Source organism: Orycteropus afer, unplaced genomic scaffold (assembly GCF_000298275.1).
Source record: "Orycteropus afer afer isolate SDZICR_OR568_19922 unplaced genomic scaffold, OryAfe1.0 scaffold00013, whole genome shotgun sequence".
Lineage (NCBI taxonomy): Eukaryota > Metazoa > Chordata > Mammalia > Tubulidentata > Orycteropodidae > Orycteropus > Orycteropus afer.
This window is the reverse complement of record NW_006921600.1, coordinates 19909835-19928342: the sequence shown is the minus strand read 5'-3', so window position 1 is coordinate 19928342 and position 18508 is coordinate 19909835. Positions and strand designations below refer to the sequence as shown.

The 18508-nt window shown below is 38.0% G+C and overlaps 1 protein-coding gene across 1 annotated transcript in view; it reads left to right on the top strand.

The window, feature by feature from the left end:
* LOC103208122 (complement receptor type 1-like) overlaps positions 1-18508 on the top strand; it is a 250973-nt gene that overhangs the window by 96002 nt on the left and 136463 nt on the right. The window contains 4 exon segments of the mRNA XM_042782469.1: positions 12137-12535; positions 14400-14576; positions 14662-14764; positions 16067-16152. Coding sequence (XP_042638403.1) covers positions 12137-12535; positions 14400-14576; positions 14662-14764; positions 16067-16152 — 765 coding nt within the window.

Genomic DNA, 18508 nt, shown 5'->3' with positions numbered 1-18508 from the left:
TTTGGTCAATGACATGAGACAAAGTATATGTGAACTGCTGTATGAAAAGTGAATTTACTCTGTAAATCTTCACCCAAATCCTAAAAAAAAAAAAAAACTTGTATAAAAATTATGTCTGTACATGTATATATCTATATCTATATCTATTCATACATACATATACATACACACACATACATACCCATAAAATTCTGTTGATTATATTCCTAAAAATGGAATTACTGGGTATGAACATTGTTTTGGTTACCTAGTGCCACTCTGACAAGACTATACCACAAATGGGTTGGCCTTAGCAAACAGGAGTTTATTCTCTTACAGTTTGGAGGCTTTAAGTTCAAGTTCAAAGTGCCAGGCTCTAGGGGCTCAGCCTTGGGCTTCAGCTCTGCCTCCTGCTCCAGCCCACTGAAGCTAGAGGCTTTCTTCACTCAGACAGCTGCTGGCTGCTAAGGCTGCCAAGCCCAAGGTTTACAAGTAAAAAGGCACAGTCCCAATGTTACCAAATCACATGGCAGGCCATTAATTCAAATCCATTTTAAGTCCCAAGGTCAGCAGAGCATGGCAGGCTACAGAACAATGACACGGCTACATGAGGGTTCAAGGTACCATAAGCTAGAGACCATTCCCCAAGGCTTCTGCTTAAATACAGAAAGCAGGCCGCATTCCCTAAGGCAGCTACTCAGCTGCTCCCAGTAGATTCCACCATGGAGCTGATTACCAGTTTCAACATGGGGAATACTACATCCAGCTGCCCAGCCACTCTACCAGGCCCAGCCAAGTTGACACACAAACTTAACCACCACAAACATATTGAGTGTTAGTAGATATTGCCAAACCATTTTGTAATGCAGTCGTACAGATTTACACTTCCACCAGCAGCATATGAAAGGTACAGCAGCTCTACATCCTTGCCAGCTTGGTATTTGTCAGTTGTTAAATTTTAGATATTCTTGTATCTAATTTGCATTTTCCTAATTACTGATATGCTGAGCACCATTTCATATGCTTATTGGTCATTTGGAAATTTTCTTTTGTGAAGTGCCAGTTCAAATTTTTTTTCCCAGCATTTATTAGTTTGTCAATCTTTTTGTCTAGTCTTATATATTCTCAGATTTTCTGATACATATAGCACACATTTTTTTTCAGGCTATGGCTTACCTTTTTAATTTCTTAATGATGTCTCTCGATGACAGAAGTTCTAAATTTTAATGATACCCAATTTATCAGTCTTTTCTACTTGGTGCTTTTTTGTTCTATTTAAGAAGTCCTTGCCTGTCATAAAGATATTCTCCTATGTTATAGTCTAGAAATGTTATTGTTAATCTTTTATGTTTAGTTCTGTAATCCATCTCAAATTTACTTTTATGTGTGGTGTGGAGTATAGTAAAAGTTACTTATTTTTTCCCCCTTATGCATAGGTTTGTTGTTGTAATGTGCTGTCAAGTCAGACCGACTCATAGCGACCCCTCCTTGGGTTTCCCAGGCAGTATCACTACGGAAGTAGAGCTAATAACTATTTAGTGAAAAGGCCATTCATTGCATACCACAATGCTGTGGTAACAAGGCTGTAATTCAGGTGACCTTTTATTTGAGTCCCTTTCCAGACTCTTGGCTCTGTTCCATTGGCTTATTTACCACACTGTTTTAACGACTTTAGTATTGAATTAGGACTTGATACCTGAGGGTGTATATCCTCCAACTTTGTGCTGCTTCATCAAGGATGACTTGGTGATTTTTGGTCCTTTGCATTTCCATATAAAATTTAGAATCAGTTTGTCAGTTTTCATACAAAAAAAAAAAATTCTACTGGAATCTTCATTGGGTTTCTATTAATTCAGTTGAGCAATGTGTGGACAACTAATATTATTTATATTTTTGAGTCTTTCAATTCATTTACGTGATATATCCCTCCATTTAAAAAATCTTAATTTATCTCTTGAATAGTAATTGCTAGTTTTCATTAAAGAAGTCTTCCACATCTTTTATTAGATTTATTCCTCTGTATCATTTTTCAAATTTCATTTTCTAATTACTTATTTCTTGTTGTTGTTGTTGTTATGTGCCATCGAGTCAAACCTGACTCATAGCGACCCCTCCTTGGGTTTCCGAGGCAGTATCACTACGGAAGTAGGATTGCCCAACCTGATTATTTGACCCGAGATCTAGCAAACTTGCCACATTTACTTATAAATTCAATAGTTTTATCTGCATTTTATTTTGGACTTGCTGCATAAATAATTATGCCATCTGTGAATAATGATCATGTTTCTAATCTTTTCTCTTCTTTGCATTTATGTATGTCCCTTGTTTTCTTGCAATGGTTAGAACCTCCAGGTTGAATGGAATAGATACCTTTGTATAGCCATATAAATTATGCTGTGTAATGTGGGAGTTTTGTAGATATTATTTATTAGTTTAAAGAAGTTCTGTATTATCACTTAGTTTCTCTACATATATTGAGATGATCAGATCTGTCTCTCCTTTACTCTGTTAATGTAGTGAATTACTGATTAATCTTTGTAAAGCAAACAAACTTTGAATTCCTGGAATAAATATGTCTTGATCATGGTGTATTTGATCATGGATATGATTATCCAGTGAAAAGAAAAAAAAAAAAAAAGTTTCTGAGGTGGTATCTCTAAGGAAGCAGATTTCCCAATGTTCCTTCCAAGGAGTAGCTGGTGGGTTTGAACCACCAGCCTTCTGGTTAGCAGTCAAATGCCTTAGGCACTACGCCACCAGAGTTCCTGATTATCCAGTGGTATGTTTATATATGTAATTGCTAATATTTTTAATTGTAGGACTGTAAGGTTGGATTGATATTTTAAAAATCAGTCAATGTAAACTCTACTTCAGTCATGGTACTCTCGTTTTTTAGTGTTGCTGGATTTAATTTCCTAATATTTTATTTAGAATTTTTGTATTTATGTTCTTCAGAGATACTGGATTATAATTTGCTTTTCTTTTAATACTTTTATCACATTCAGGCATCAAGATTATGTTGGCTTAATAAAATATATTAGGAACTATTCTTCCTTTTCTAATCTCTGGAAGATTTTGTGCAACATTAATATTCTTTCTCATATGTTTAGAAGAATTCACTAGTGAAGCAATCTGGGCTTGGAGTTTTCTTTGTGTGAAGGTTTTAATTTCAGACTCCATTTCTTTAATATACATAAAACTATTTAGATTTTTTACATTTTCTTGAGTCAGTTTTAGTTAAGTTTTGTTTTCCAAGGAATTTACTAATTTTATTTAAATTTTCTAATTTATTGGCAGAGTATTGTTCATTAAATCCTCTTATTATCTTTTTAATGTCTGTAGGACCTGTAGTGAGGTACCTATTTTAACTCTTAATACTAGTAAGATGTTTGCCTTTTTTTTCTTGATTAGTTTTATTGGAGGTTTATGAATCATATTAATTCTTTAAAAAATCAACTTTTCACTTTGTTCATTTTCCTTAGTACATGACTATTTTCTATTTCTGCTTTTTTTCCCTTTCTCTGCCATCTTTGAACTCACTTTTATGTTCTTATCCTCTCTTAAATATTATAGATAATTTGTTTTTAATTTTATTTTTTTTAATATATCCATTTAAACCTATAATTTTTCTCTAAGAGTTGCTTTACCTGCTTCCCACAATCTTCATATTGTATTTTCATTATCCTTACATATAAAAGTTTTCTAATTTCCCTTTGATGTCTTCTTGACCCATAGGTTAGCCACTGGACTTTTGCTTAATTTCTAAACATTTAGAGATATTTTAGTTATCATTCTTTTATTATTTTAAAACTGAAGCTTAGGGGCTATGTTTATGACCCTGAATATGGACTATTTTGGTAAAATGTTAGTATACCCTTGAATAAAATATATATTCTGTAATTGTTTTACATCAATTTCTATATATGTCATGTAGGAAAATGTCATTTAAGACCATGTTTTGCTTTTTTTTTTTTCCTTCTCTCCACTTGTTCTATTGGTTTGAGAAGTGTGTGTAAAAATTTTTAAAAAATAAAAAAACTGTTATTTTTCCCTAGTTTTCTAGAGTCGCCCTAGCAAATTACCATAATCCTAGAGACTTGCAATAACAGAAATTTCCTCTTACAATTCAAGGCCAAGAGTCTGAAATCAACATGTTGTTAGGATTGGTTCCTTCTGGAGGCTCTAAGGAAGAATCTGTTTCATGCCAGCAGTCCTCTGTATTCCTTGCCTTGTAGATGTTGTTACCGTTGTTAGGTGCTGTCAAGTTGGATCCAACTCACAGTGACCCTGTGTCCAACAGCACGAAATAATGCTTCATCCTGCCCCATCCTCACCACCACTGCCATGCTTGAGTCCCTTCATTGTTGCAGTCACTGTGGCAGTCCATCTTGTTGAGGGTCTTCCTTATTTTTGCTGACCCTCTAACAAGCTTGCAGATGCATCACTCCAATTTCTGCTCCATTTTTGCACTGTCTTTTCTGTGTCTCCCCTTCCCTCGTCGTGTCTCCTATAAGGACACACATCATTGGAGTCAGGGCTCACCAGAATAATCTAGGATGATCTCTTCTCAAGATCCTTAATTATATCTGCAAAAACCCTTTTTCCAAATAAGTCACATTCACAGTTTCCAGGTGTTAGGACATGGGGATATCTTTCTGTGGGGTCACTATACAGTCTAATATAATCTCCAACTATCACTGTAGATTTCACCATCTTTCCTTTTAGTTCTATGCATTTCTCCTTTATGGATTTTAAAACCATGTTATCACATGCATGAAACTTTTGGATTATTATGTCTTGCAGCTGAATTGACCCTTGCATCATGCTATGTCCCTTTTTATCTCTCATTTCTTATTGTAAAATCTACTTTGTATGATATTAATATAGTCACACCAGCCTTTTTTTGTTTTTGTTTTTGTTTTTGCATTATACGTGTTTCAAATCTTTAACCTGCAACTATTTTTTGTTCTTATAGAGTGTCTCTTGTAAACACCATATAACTGGATTCTGTTGTTTAAAAATCCCTGCTTTTAATTGGAGTGTTTAGACTATTTAAATTGAATGTGATTACTGATATATTCTAACACATTATTATTTATTTTCTTTGTTCCTTTGTTTTCTTTGCAGATTCCTTAATTAATCAGGTATCTTTTTTTGTTTTGTTTTTCTCGGGGACTGATTGATTTTTTCCAGACATAGATCATCAGGCCTTTCTTCTAAGATGCCTCTAGGTAGATTCAAACTTCTAATCTCGGAGTTAACAGTTGAACATGAACAGTTTCCATTACCCAGCGACTCCTACTGTTGTTGTTTAAAAAAACAAAACAAACAAAAGTATACATTTACATTTGGTCCCATATTAAACTCTGTCTGGTGCTCTTCCTGTTTATTGGAGTTCTATGGTTCTGTTGTGTTTGTTGTTATGTGCCATCAATTCGTCTCCGACTCATAGCGACCCCTCCTTGGGTTTCTGAGGCAGTATCACTACAGAAGTAGATTGCCCAACATTCCTTCCAAGGAGTGGCTGGTGGATTTGAACCACCAGCCTTCTGGTGAGCAGTCAAGTGCCTTAGGCACTACGCCAGCAGAGCTCCCTCTATGGTTCTATATGAGACAGTTTTCCTTCAATCTAAAGAATTCTCTTTAGCATTTTTGTATTGCTGGCAAAACATTCTTTAAACTTTTTTCTCTCTAATGTGGCTCCTTTAAAGGTTGTTTTTTCTGTTTCCTGGATGCTTTTTAAAATTAATTGCATTTGGTTTTTCACAACATTATTACAAAGTGTTTGCATATGAATTTCTTTGTATGTGTATTGCTTTGGGGTTGTATGGCTTCTGGAATCTGGTTTGATGATGACTTCAGTTTTGGAAAATTCTCAGTCATTACATCTTCAGTCCTTACTTATGCTCTGTTCTCTCTCTCTCTCTCTCTCTCTCTCTCTCTCTAGGCTTTATCCTTCCATCCTACATATCTTTTACTCTTTTCCTGTCCTTTTGATTTTTTTTTTTTTTTGTATCTCTGTGCTTCATTTTACTTTGTTTCTTTTGACCTAACTACCAGTTCACTGGTTTTTCTCCAGAAGTATCTTACCTATTATTAAGCCTATCCAAATTCTCAATGTTAATAATTGTATTTTTAATTCTAAAATTTTTATTTGGCTCTTTTACAAATCTGCCCAAGTTTGTTGTTGTTATTTTTTGGGGGGTGGGGGGGAGCGTATTGTAGAACATTTTATTGTGCTTTAAGAGCAAATTAGTTTCCTGTTCAACAATTTAACCACATTTTGTTCCCTGACATTAGTTGCAATCCCCTCAGTGTAACAGTGTTCTTCCCCCTTCCTTCCTGGGATCACTGTTTCCATTCGCTCATCTTTCCTGCTCTTGCTGACTTCTGAAATTTGTTATTGGCCAAATGCTGTCCTTTTAGTCTCATAAGGTTGATTGTTCTGAGGAGCACATTCCTCACAGGTGTTATTTTCACTTTATAGGCCTGTCTATTGTTTGGCTAACAGATGATCTCCAGGAGCAGTTTCAATTCCATGTTTGAAGAATGTAGAAGGGCCATGTCTTTGGGGCTCTGCCAATCCATATCAGACCAGTAAGTCTGGTCTTTTTCATGATTTTTAATTTTGTTCTACATTTTTCTTCCACTCTGTCTAGAATCTTCTATATGATCCTAATCAGAGCATTCAGTAGTGGTAGGTAGCTAGGCACCATCTAATTTTTCTGGTCTCCGGCTAGTGAAGACTATGGTTTCTGTGGACTATTAGTCCTTTGGACTCATTGTTTCCTTGAGTCTTTGATTTTCTTCAGAATTGCTCCTGATGAGAAGAGACCAATAGTTGTATCTTATATAACTGCTTGCAAGCTTTTAAGATCCCAGTCACTACTCACCAAAGTAGGGTGGACCTAAGTAGAATAGACCTACTTTGTTGAGTAGCAACTGGGATCTTAAAACTTGCAAGCGGCCATCTAGATGTAATGATGGGTCTCTCCTCATCCAGAGCAAAGAAGAATGAAGAAAACCAAAGACACATGGAAACAATTAGTCCAAGGGACTGGTACATCATGCAATCCTCAGCCTATATAACTATGAGACCAGAAGAACTGGATGATGCCCGGCTACCACTGTCAACCACTCAGAGGGGGATCTATGTAGGAGATCCTGGACACAGTGGGAGAACAATGTGGAATGAAACTCAAAACCATTTAAAAAAAAAAGGGGGGGGGACCAGGTTTGCTGTCTGATAGAGCCTGGTGGAACCCCTGAGACGATAGGCCCTAGCTGCCCTTCAGGTCTGGAATTGAACCCACTCCTGTGGCTTCCAGCCAAACAAAGACAGGCATATGAGCTGAACATTTACATTCAGTAGATACACTCCTTGGAGAAATCAATCATGGGAGAATAGAAGGGCTGTGTATGCACAGCTCGGGGGCCAGGAGTGCATTGGGAGGGAAGGACACAAGGAAGAAATAGCTATGGGGAGGAAGTCGGAGGGGAGCTGTTGCAATGGAGGAGATTACAGTCAATGTCATGAGACAAAGTATATGTGAATTATTGTATGGAAGATTAATTTGTTATGTAAACTTTCATCCAAATCACAAAATTAAAAAAAAAAAAAAGCTTGCAAGCAGGCATCTAGATGCAACAGTTGGTTTCTCTTCATCCAGAGAAAAGAAAAATAAAGAAAATCAAAGACACATGGAAACAATTAGTCCAAGGGACTAGTGGACCATGCAAACCTCAGCCTATATGACCATGACACCAGAACTAGATGGTGCCCGGCTACCACTGTCAACCTCTCAGAAAGGAATCAGTGCAGGAGATCCTGGATAGAGTGAGAGAACAATGTGAAACAAAACTCATCAAAAACACCAGGTTTACTGGTCTGATAGAGCTTGATGAGACCCCCAAGACTATGGCCCCTAGTTACCCTTCAGTACTAGAATTGAACACTCTCCTGTGGCTTCCAGCCAAATAATAAACAAGCATATAAGGTGAACAGTTACATCAGGTAGATATACTCCATAGAAAGATCAATCATGGGAGAACAGAAGGGTATTTGCATAGGGAGATAGCTCAGGGGGCAAGAATACATAGGAAAGATGGACACAGGCGAGAGGTAACTACAGGGAGGAATAAGGAAGAGAGCTGTCACATTGTGGGGAATTATAGTCAATATCATGGAACAAAATGTGTATGAACTGCTGTAAGGAAAATGAATTTGCTCTGTAAAACTTTCACCCAAATCACAATAAAAATTGAAGGAAAAAAAAAAGGATGTAGAGAATTATCTTTATGGACTATGTTATGCCAATTGAACTAGACACCCCCAAGACTATGATCCTAAGCCCTCAGGCCCAGTAACTCTTTCCCTTAATATGTTTGGTTATGGCTAAGAAATTTGCATAACTTTTACCCCTGTATGCTTTACCATATACCTGAATATATTTTTAACACATACAAATATGTATGTAGAAATATCCTCTGGCAACATATATGTACTTGTGAGTATACTCCTGTATGTCATCCCATACCTGTTCAGCTTACATATCTACCTATGCATCCATTCATAAATTATTGTTTGTTATTATTGTTATTGCAGGATTATGTACGTAATAGTACTGTTGTTGCCTTTTACTCTTGTAACCTGCCAGTGTCTTTCTTGGCCTTGATCACATTCTTGTGTATTGCCTTTGCCTGCACCCAAGTTAATATATGTCTACTGTCTAGTTAGTGATTTTCCCTCCCTCCTTCTCCCACATGTAATAAACATCAAAAAATATTTCTTTCTGTGTATAAACCTTTTCTTGACTTTTATATTAGTGATTGTTTTGGTTACCTAGGGCTGCTCTGACAGGAATATACCACAAATGGGATGGCTTTAACAAACAGGAGTTTATTGTCTTTATTGTTTGGAGGCTTTAAGTCCAAGTTCAAAGTGCCAGGCTCTGAGGGCTGAGTGAAAGCCCCTCAGCCTTGGGCTTCAGCTCTGCCTCCTGCTCCCGGCCCACTGAAGCTGGAGGCTTTTCTTCACTCAGACAGCTATTGGCCGCTGAGACTGACAAGCCCAAGGTTGACAAGTAAAAGCGCACAGTCCTGATGTTACCAAACCACATGGCAGGCCATTAATTCAAGTCCGTTGGAAGTCCCAAGGTCAGCAGAGCATGGCAGTCTGCTGAACAATGACAAGGCTACATGCAGGGTTCAAGTGTGCCGTAAGTTGAGAACATTCCCCAAGACTTCTGCTTATATATAGGAAGCAGACCACATCCCTAAAGCAGCTACTCAGCTGCTTACAGTAGACTCCATCATGAAGTTGATTACCATTCTTATCATGGAGAATACTACATCCAGCTGCCCAGCTACCAGGCAAGTTGACATACAAACTTAACTACCACAGTGATCTTATACGATATTTGTCCTTTTGTGGTTGACTTGTTTCACCTAGGATGATGTCCTCCATGTTTATCCATGTTGTGAGACGTTTCAAAGATTTTCTAACATTGCATTATTCTCTAACATTGCATAGTATTTCCTATGTATATGTACCATAGTTTGTTTATCCATTCATCAGTGATGGGAGCTTAGGTTGTTTCTATCTTTTTGCTATTGTGAATAATATTGTGATGAATATGGGTGTACATCTATTTGTGTCATGGCTCTTATTTCTCTGGGATGTATAAGTGGGATTGCTGGATCATATGGTATCTCTATTTCCAAATTTTAAAGGAAGTGCCATACCATTTTCCACAGTGGTTGTACCATCTTACAGTTCTACCAGATGTGTATGAGAGCTCCATTCTCCCCACACCTGCACCAGAATTTGTTATTTTCTGTTTTTTTGTTTTTGTTTTTGTTTTTGTTTTTTTTAAATCATTGCTGTTAATGCTGGGTGAGATTATTGTTTTGATTCTTATCTCTCTAATGGTTAACTCCACCACTCCTCTGTCAGTATGCTGTACTATGGTGGCTTGCATGTTGCTGTGATGCTGGAAGCTATGCCACTGATATCTTTAATGATGTGAATGGAGTAAATCTTTGAGACCTTCATTTGCTAATGGGGCGTGATTCAAAATGAGAAGAAACAACTGCACGCATCCATTAATTATCGGAATGTACAAAGTATGAATCTAGGAAAATTGAAAGTTGTCAGAAATGAAATGTAATGCAGGAAGATTGATATCCTAGGCATTAGTGAACTAAAATGGACTGGTATTGGCCATTTTGAATCAGACAGTCATATGGTCAGTCTACTGGGAATGATAAATTAAGGAGCAATGGCATTGTACTCAGTGCCAAAAAGAATATTTCAAGATCTATCCTGAAGTACATGTTATCAGTGATAGGATAATATCCATGCACCTACAAGGAAGATCACTTTATACAACTATTATTCTAATTTTCTAGTCTGTGAGATAGTAGGTTTACTTTCAATTAACCTGGATTCCTAGGGCCTTCTTCTTTGTGATCCCAGTATAAATCAGAAGGGCCACATATTTAGCAGGGCCTGCACAATAAAAATTGTCATCCCTTGACTTCGTGAGACTATCAAAAGCCTACTCGGTCTCTCAATTGCCCTGTCCTGATTCAGCTAACATTCCTAGGGAAAAAGCAGCCCAAATACCTGGCTCTTGCATGGATTTTCTTCCTCTCCAATATTTGGCTCAATAATGTTTCACTAGTCTGTTAGCTCTCTAATGCTTTTATAATTTTTTTTCTAATGTTCTATCCATCTTTCTAGTCTTTCTCAGGGGTAGAGAGTGGTAGAGTAGAGCAGTGTGTGATCTGAATCATCAAGATCATCATTACCAGAAGCCAAAGCTGCCTTAGAATTTTAATTTTAGTTTCACTTGATTGGGGATTTTAGTTAAGGTTATTTAGTTCTAGTTATTTAATGTAATAGTAATGCGATATGCTATGTACTATTTCTACATGTCAAATGTACTAAGGGATTTTCATGGGCTAAAATCTGATCACTTTTGTATGGGCATCATGGTATGGTATCAAGCTTAGGTTGATAAAAACGAGTTGGTGAGCTTCTATTTTTCACATGTTGTAAAACATTTGAAATTACAAGTGGGAATATCTTTCCTTGGACGTGTGATAGGTCTTACCTATGAATTTTTTTTTCGGTTCTTAGAAATTTCTTGGACTATCTTTCTATATCTTCTAGAATGAATATTGATAATTTAACTTATATCTAGATTTTCAAAACGTTTGACATATAGTAGTCTATCATTTCATAGATATTCTTATACATAAGTAACTATATTCCAAATTCATTTCTTACTGCAGGCTATATATTTGTGTTCCCTATTTTCTCTTACAAGGAACTCTGGTGGTGTAATGGCTAAGGCATTCAGCTGCTAACCTAAATGTCATGGTTCAAACCCACCAGCTTCTCTGTAGGAGAAAGATGAGGTAGTCAGCTTTCATAAAGATTTAGAGCCTTGGAAAGCCTATGGGGTCGCTATGTGTCAGAATCAATTCGATGGCAGTGGGTTTGGTTTGGGTGGTATTTTCTCTTATAGCTTTTCCTTTAGCATAGGCTTCTTCTATTTTAAGGAGCTCTGGTGGCATAGTGGAGAAAGCATTTGACTGCTAACCAGAAGGTCAGCAGTTCAAACCCACTAGCTGCTCTGCAAAGGGAAGATGGGACAATCTACTTCTGTAAAGATTTACAGCCTCAGAAACCCAATGGGGGTCACTATGAATATGAATTGACTCAATGGCAGTGAGTTTAGGGGTTTTTTCTTGTTTTCTTCTATTTTATTTTTCAAAATGCTATACTCAGTTAATAACAAAAGTGAAAATTAAAAAATCAAATAGAAAAGAGTAGGGGAAAACTGTGTCAACAATGATAATAAAGAGCTATTTAAAGTGAAAGAAACATGGATCGTATTAATACATGTGTGTTTTACAGGAAATATACAAGCAGGAAAGGTATAACACTGCCATTATGCCCACTTAAATTACAACTTTATAATTAAAGTTATAATTAAATTACAACTTTATAAAAACTTATTTGCATGTTAGCAAAGAATAAAAGTAAATAATGAATATGAACATAGTTATAGTTTAGTGATTCATTGGTATCTTTTCACTTGTCATTTAAATTCACTATTATTTAACAGTTATTTAATTAATTCCCCAGGTATTCTCTGTGAGCCACCCCCAGCCATACCCTATGGATACTTCTCTAGCAGTGAAAAAGAATACTTTCAATATGGAATGGTGGTGAGCTACTACTGCAATAACCAGAGAGGGTCAAAGCTGTTTAAACTCGTAGGCAAGCAAACAATATATTGTACCAGCAAAGACAATCGAATTGGTGTCTGGAGTAGCCCTCCTCCTCAGTGTATTCCACCTCCTAATACATGCACACCTCCAGATATTGAAAATGGAATAAGGCTATCAGTGGCTAGAAGCTTGTTTTCCTTATATGAGACTGTAAGGTTCGCATGTCAGCCCGGCTTTGTGATGAAAGGACACAACAATGTGCAATGCCAGACCCAAAATAAATGGACACCAGAGTTGCCAAGCTGTTCCAAGGGTGAGTCTGACTGGGACTTTGAAGGGATTTACAAATGGCATGAGGTGCTGGAAGATCAGGAGCTTAGTGTTGGTTCTAGGGGAAGGATGTGTGGTGGGCAGTGTGGGTAATTAAATTCTCTTGGAATGGAATGTGAAATTATGAAAGGATGTTTATGTGTGTATGTGTATGTAGTTTTTGTGTGTGAGAATGTGCACTGTGTGTGCATACCTTTATTTTGAGAAACAAAAGCTCAGGGCAAAATACCAGCTCCACTATCTCAATTTTATCAAAGAGTGATATGGACTTTGTCCATGTTCAGCCATGTGATAATCACCTTATATGCATTAGCTCATTTACTTTTTACAACAACCCTTTGAAATAGTGTTATTCTTACCTCCTTTTGACAGGGAAATTTGCTTGGTCTTTTAGAGGTTAAATAAATTAGACAAGTCACATGGTACTAAGTTGCATACCCAGCAATAGAAGGCAAGTGTAGACCCCAGAGCCTGAATGCTGTGGTTTTTGTTCTACTTCTGTTGGCATCTATAAGTGAAGGGGAGCAGTTTACTTACAGGCCATAAGAACAGGTATCACAGCATGAGAACTGTGACAAAAGCTCTTGATTTTGTCTACTCTGATCTACTGCCTACATTTTATAATCAGGAATCTAAAGTCAAGAGTAAAAGTAATTTGCTCAAAGCCAAACAAGAAATATGTTTCTTTCATCTTTAATTAGCTATAGACTAAGTTGAAGTTCAAATGAATTCTGATCTCCATGGAGGCAGCCAGAAATTGTATGAAATATTCTATAAGCAATATGCCCTCTCATTATAAGCACTGGCTTTTTTTTAGGAGATTTGGTTCTCAATGGCTTTTCTTATCTTCTTATTCTATAATTGCAGGCTTAGCCATGCATTGGGAATTGTTATAAATAGGGACAGGGAAATAGCTTAAAGTTCTTCAACAACCCATGTAAGCTTTGTGTACCACTGAAAGAGCAACAGGGAGGGCAAACAGGTAAAAATGACATCACAAAAGAACGGTAAGAGAGATGCAAGGAAATATGTTAGACCTGGAAGATCTTCTCATGTCCTGAAAAGACACAGTTGTCAACTTAGGTTGCCCTTTTAGGAAATTTGTTGGTGGGGAAGCCTACCCATACTAATACTATACAGGATAAACAGCACTAGAAGAAGGGCCCTTGTGCCTTATAGACTGTGAATGTATTTTAGACCTTGTACTGGGAGAAATGGATTCTATTTCTCTGTTTCTTACCAGTTGGGAGGTCCTTAGCTATATCTCCTCCTTATTCTTTACTTCCACATCAGTAAAATGAGAGATTTGGAGTCATTTGGCTTCCTTTTTTACATTTGAGCCTCTTTAATTATGATTCTCTAAGGATTTAGTAAAAGATATTTTCCCATAACTAATAGGAGCCCCTGGTAACACAGTGCCTAAGGCACTTGACTGCTAACCAGAAGGCTTGCGGTTCAAACCCACCAGCCACTCCTCGGAAGGAAGATGGGGCAATATACTTCTGTAGTGATACTGCCTCGGAAACCCAAGGAGGGGTCGCTGTGAGTCAGGGTCGACTCAATGGCACATAACAACAACAACAACAATGGGTACTTTAGTAGTCCATGGGGGGGGGGGTTGGTGAACATGGTTAAGAGTGGGGTACTGACTGAAAGGTTGTTAGTTCAAACCCACCTACAGGTGCCTCGGAAGAAAGACCTGGTGATCTGCTTCCAAAAGGTCACAGCCATGAAAACCCTATGGAGCAGAATTTTACTTTGAAACACATGGGGTTGCATGAGTTGAAATCAACTCCACATCAACTTTTTATTTTTCAATGGGTGCTTTGTACCTGTTCTTCCCACAGTGTGTCAGCCCCCTCCAGAAGTCCTACATGGTAAGCATAGTCCAGGTAACAAGGTCAACTTTTCCTCTGGGGAAGACGTGTTCTACAGCTGTGAGCCTGGCTATGATCTCAGAGGAGCTGCTTCTCTGCGTTGTACACCCCAGGGAGACTGGAGCCCTGCAGCCCCCAGATGCGAAGGTACCTACACTCTCATTTGACATTGTTAGCTTATGTCTTTCTCCTTCATGTGCCAACATTATTTCTTTTTTTTCTCCACCCTCAGTGAAATCATGTGATGACTTCCTAGACCAACTCCCTAATGGCCGGGTACTCTCTCCCCCTAGTCTCCAGCTTGGAGCAAAAGTGTCCTTCGTTTGTGATGAGGGGTGAGTTTGAGTTTGCCTGACCTGGAATAAAGACCAGGGGCTGAATGATGGATACTGACACCCAAGGCAATAGTGTTTGTCCAAAAAGTGGGGCTGGTGGTAGAAAAGAAGTACTAAAAGATACTCTCAAAGGATGATTGGGAAGTATAGTAAGAACCAGATGGAACCATTAACAGCAAATGTTATAAAGGGCAAACTGATAAATACACTGAACAGCAGAAATACAGCAAGAGATGTATAGGTGAAACATTAAGAGTATGGATAAATATGAAGAGGTAAGTATTCTACAAGGGTTGTTAAAAAAAGTTTAATATAAAAGAGAAAATTGTTAATAAGATAAATAATGTGCACAAATCGTTTCTGGAAACTTTTAAGCCAGTGAATAATATAATCTGTAATAGAAATAAAAAAGTAAGTATAAGAATTTTTTAATCCAGTTATATATCATCTAATGTATTGGGCTATAGTAATGGAGCAAGGTGACTACCGTTAATGTTCCAAGTAAGAGCTTTAACTCTTTCTGTGAATAAAAATGCTCTTGGGATTATGTTCCAGCTCCACGTGGTGGGTAAAAAGCACAGACAATAAAGCAATTATTCTTGGGATATTCCAAGGACGCTTGACAGATTCCAGCCACCCAATAAGGACCAAGAGAGAGTTCAGGATGCCATTGGTCTGACAATAAACTGTACACTCTAGGAGGCTTTCTTCCAAAGGGCCTTCTCTTCCTACCTTCTTTCTTTTAAATATTTTGGCTCTACCTTTTAATTATCTAGTGTGATGCCATAAGTTTCATTCAGGAATATTCCAAACATAGTGGCAAGAACAGACTCTGATATATGTTCTAATGATCTCTGCTTTGCATACTTAAACCAGAAGGTATTTCCCCTTTATGTACTGTCTAAGACAGTGAAATGCTGAGTTCTGCATTAATGGAGAAAGTTCTTACTAATAATTACAAGGGAGCAGTCAGGGAAAGATGACCTCCTGAAGGTATAGGACCAGTCAAGGAAACATCTGTCTGTCCCTTTGTCAGTTCAGGCTAGGTTTATGATGCCCATCTGACTACTTAGTTTTGACCATCATTATTGCCTTGTCCCTTACTGGAAGCTGTATTTTTCTGAAAACATTTGGTTCATAAGCCTCTATCAGTTGAGAAACCAAATGAGTTGAGCTTTTTCACTTGGGCCTTAACTTAGGAATTAAATTTTATTTTAGCAGAAGGAATGAAGCTGAGATCTGCAGATAAAGGGAAAAGAGAAATGGTGTGCTCACCCATTTACTGTTGCTTTTATATTTTAGATTCCGTTTAAAGGGGAGTTCTGTTAGTCATTGTGTCTTGATTGGAATGAAAAGCCTTTGGAATAACAGTGTTCCTGTATGTGAACGTGAGTATAAGGAATACATGTTCAAGTCTGCATCTTTCTCCTTTTTTTTTCTTCTATTTCTTAATGTGTGTGGCCCGTGATATTATCTTCCCCTCCCATTTCTGATAGAAATAATTATTTGTTGGAAGAATTACAAAGAATTTTTTTTAGGAGAAATCAACTTGAACATCATGTATCCTTGGCACCATTCTATAAATGTGTACAGGCATGTTGTTGTTGTTGTTATGTGCCGTCGAGCCGGACCCGACTCATAGCGACCCCTCCTTGGGTTTCCAAGGCAGTATCACTATGGAAGTAGATTGCCCCATCTTCCTTCTGAGGAGTGGCTGGTGGGTTTGAACTGCCAGCCTTCTGGTTAGCAGTCAAGTGCCTTAGGCACTATGCTACCAGAGCTCTTTAAATGAGGAGATATGTTTCATAGATGGAGAAGAATTTATGGCATGATGCTTTGCCAAATTTTTCCTTTTCGTCATCAAAAAGTAATAGTGTCTTCGCCTTTTCTGTCCTTTCCTCAACCATCCATTTATCCATGTACTTATTCTTTCAAGACATTTCTTAAGCACTTACCCATGTGCTCTAGACACTGGGATTACACCTGTAAACAAGACAGACTAGATCCCTGCTCCCATGTTATTCAGATCCTTATACAGGTAGAAAAATCAAACACATATAAATAAGCAAACAATCAAAACTAAACTCACTGCTACGGAGTTGGATCCGACTCTTAGTGACCCCTTCTTGGGTTTCCAAGGTGGTATCACTACAGAAGTAGATTGCCCAACCTTCCTTCAGAGGAGTGGCTAGTGGGTTTGAATCACCAGCCTTCTGGTTAGCAATCAAGTGCCTTAGGCACTATGCCACTAGAGCTCAAACAAACAATGTTGTTGTTATTATGTGCCGTCGAGTCGGACTCGACTCATAGAGATCCCTCCTTGGGTTTCTGAGGTGGTATCACTATGGAAGTAGAGTGCCCAACCTTCCTTCCGAAGAGTGGCTGGTGGGTTTGAACCACCAGCCTTCTGGTTAGCAGTCAAGTGCCTTAGGCACTACTCCTAAACAAACAATAGGCAATTTAAAATAATACTAAGTTATTTGAGGAAACACACACACAGAGGGTAGTACAATAAAATGGCTATGTGAATAAAGTTTCCTTTTTAAATAAGATGATCAAAGAAGTCCTAGCTGAGAAAGCACTGATGAAAATTAGTTAACTATTAATGTGCATATATAGAAGAAGCGTTTTCTATGCAGGAAAAACAGAAAGTTAACCACCCTGAGGCAAAAATTTCCTGACATTTTCTATGAAGAGCCTGTTCCTGACTTTTTCTGAGAAGCCAATATGACCAGAACTGAGTAAGCAAATATAATAGTAGGAGATGACAAAACAGTAGTAACCCTACACCCTGCAGGAACTTAAAGTTTCACTGTAAGGTATGTTAAAAAACACTATAAAAAAAGGAACTAACACGATCTAACTTTAAAAAAAAAAAAAAAAAGCTGGTATCATTCCAGCTAATGCAGGGAGATCTGGGTTGAAAAGGAACATATCTTACCTCGAGAATCCCCAGAAAACAGTACCAGAAGCAAAGCTGAAATTACAAGTTTAATTGGAACATGGAATTCTGGGGCAGCAAGAGTGCAGGAGAATAAAAAGTAAGGTGGAGAGGAAAGGAAAGTAAATAAATGTTTGTTCACATAGGCTAACCTGGAGAGGTCCTATAGAATCTGAATATTCATTGTTGTTGTTGTTGTTGTTATGTGCCCTCGAGTCAGACCTGACTCATAGAAACCCTTCCTTGGGTTGCCGAGGCAGTATCACTACGGAAGTAGATTGCCCAACCTTCCTTCCGAGGAGTGGCGGTGGGTTTGAACCGCCAGCCTTCTGGTTAGCAGTCAAGTGCCTTAGGCACTATGCTACCAGAGCTTGCTCGCTCTCTCTCTCTCTCTCTCTCTCTCTTTGTGATTTGGGTGAAAGTTTACAGAGCAAATGCACTTTCCATACAGCAGCTCACATATACCTTGTCTCATGATGTTGACTACAATTTCTCACATACAGCAGCTCTCCCCCACTTCCTCCGCATAGTTACCTCTCCCTGTGTCCTTACTTCCCAAGCACTCCCACCCCCTGAGCTATCTCCCTGTGCATACACAGCCCTTCTATTCTCTCATGATTGTTCTCTCCAAGAACTGTGTCTACCTAATGTAAATGTTAAGCTCATATGCCTGACTTTTGTTTGGCTGGAAGCCACAGGAATGGGTTCAATTCCAGACCTGACGGACAACTAGGGGCCATAGTCTCAGTGGTTCCACCAGGCTCTATCAGACCAGCAAAACAGATCCCCCCCCCCTTTTTTTT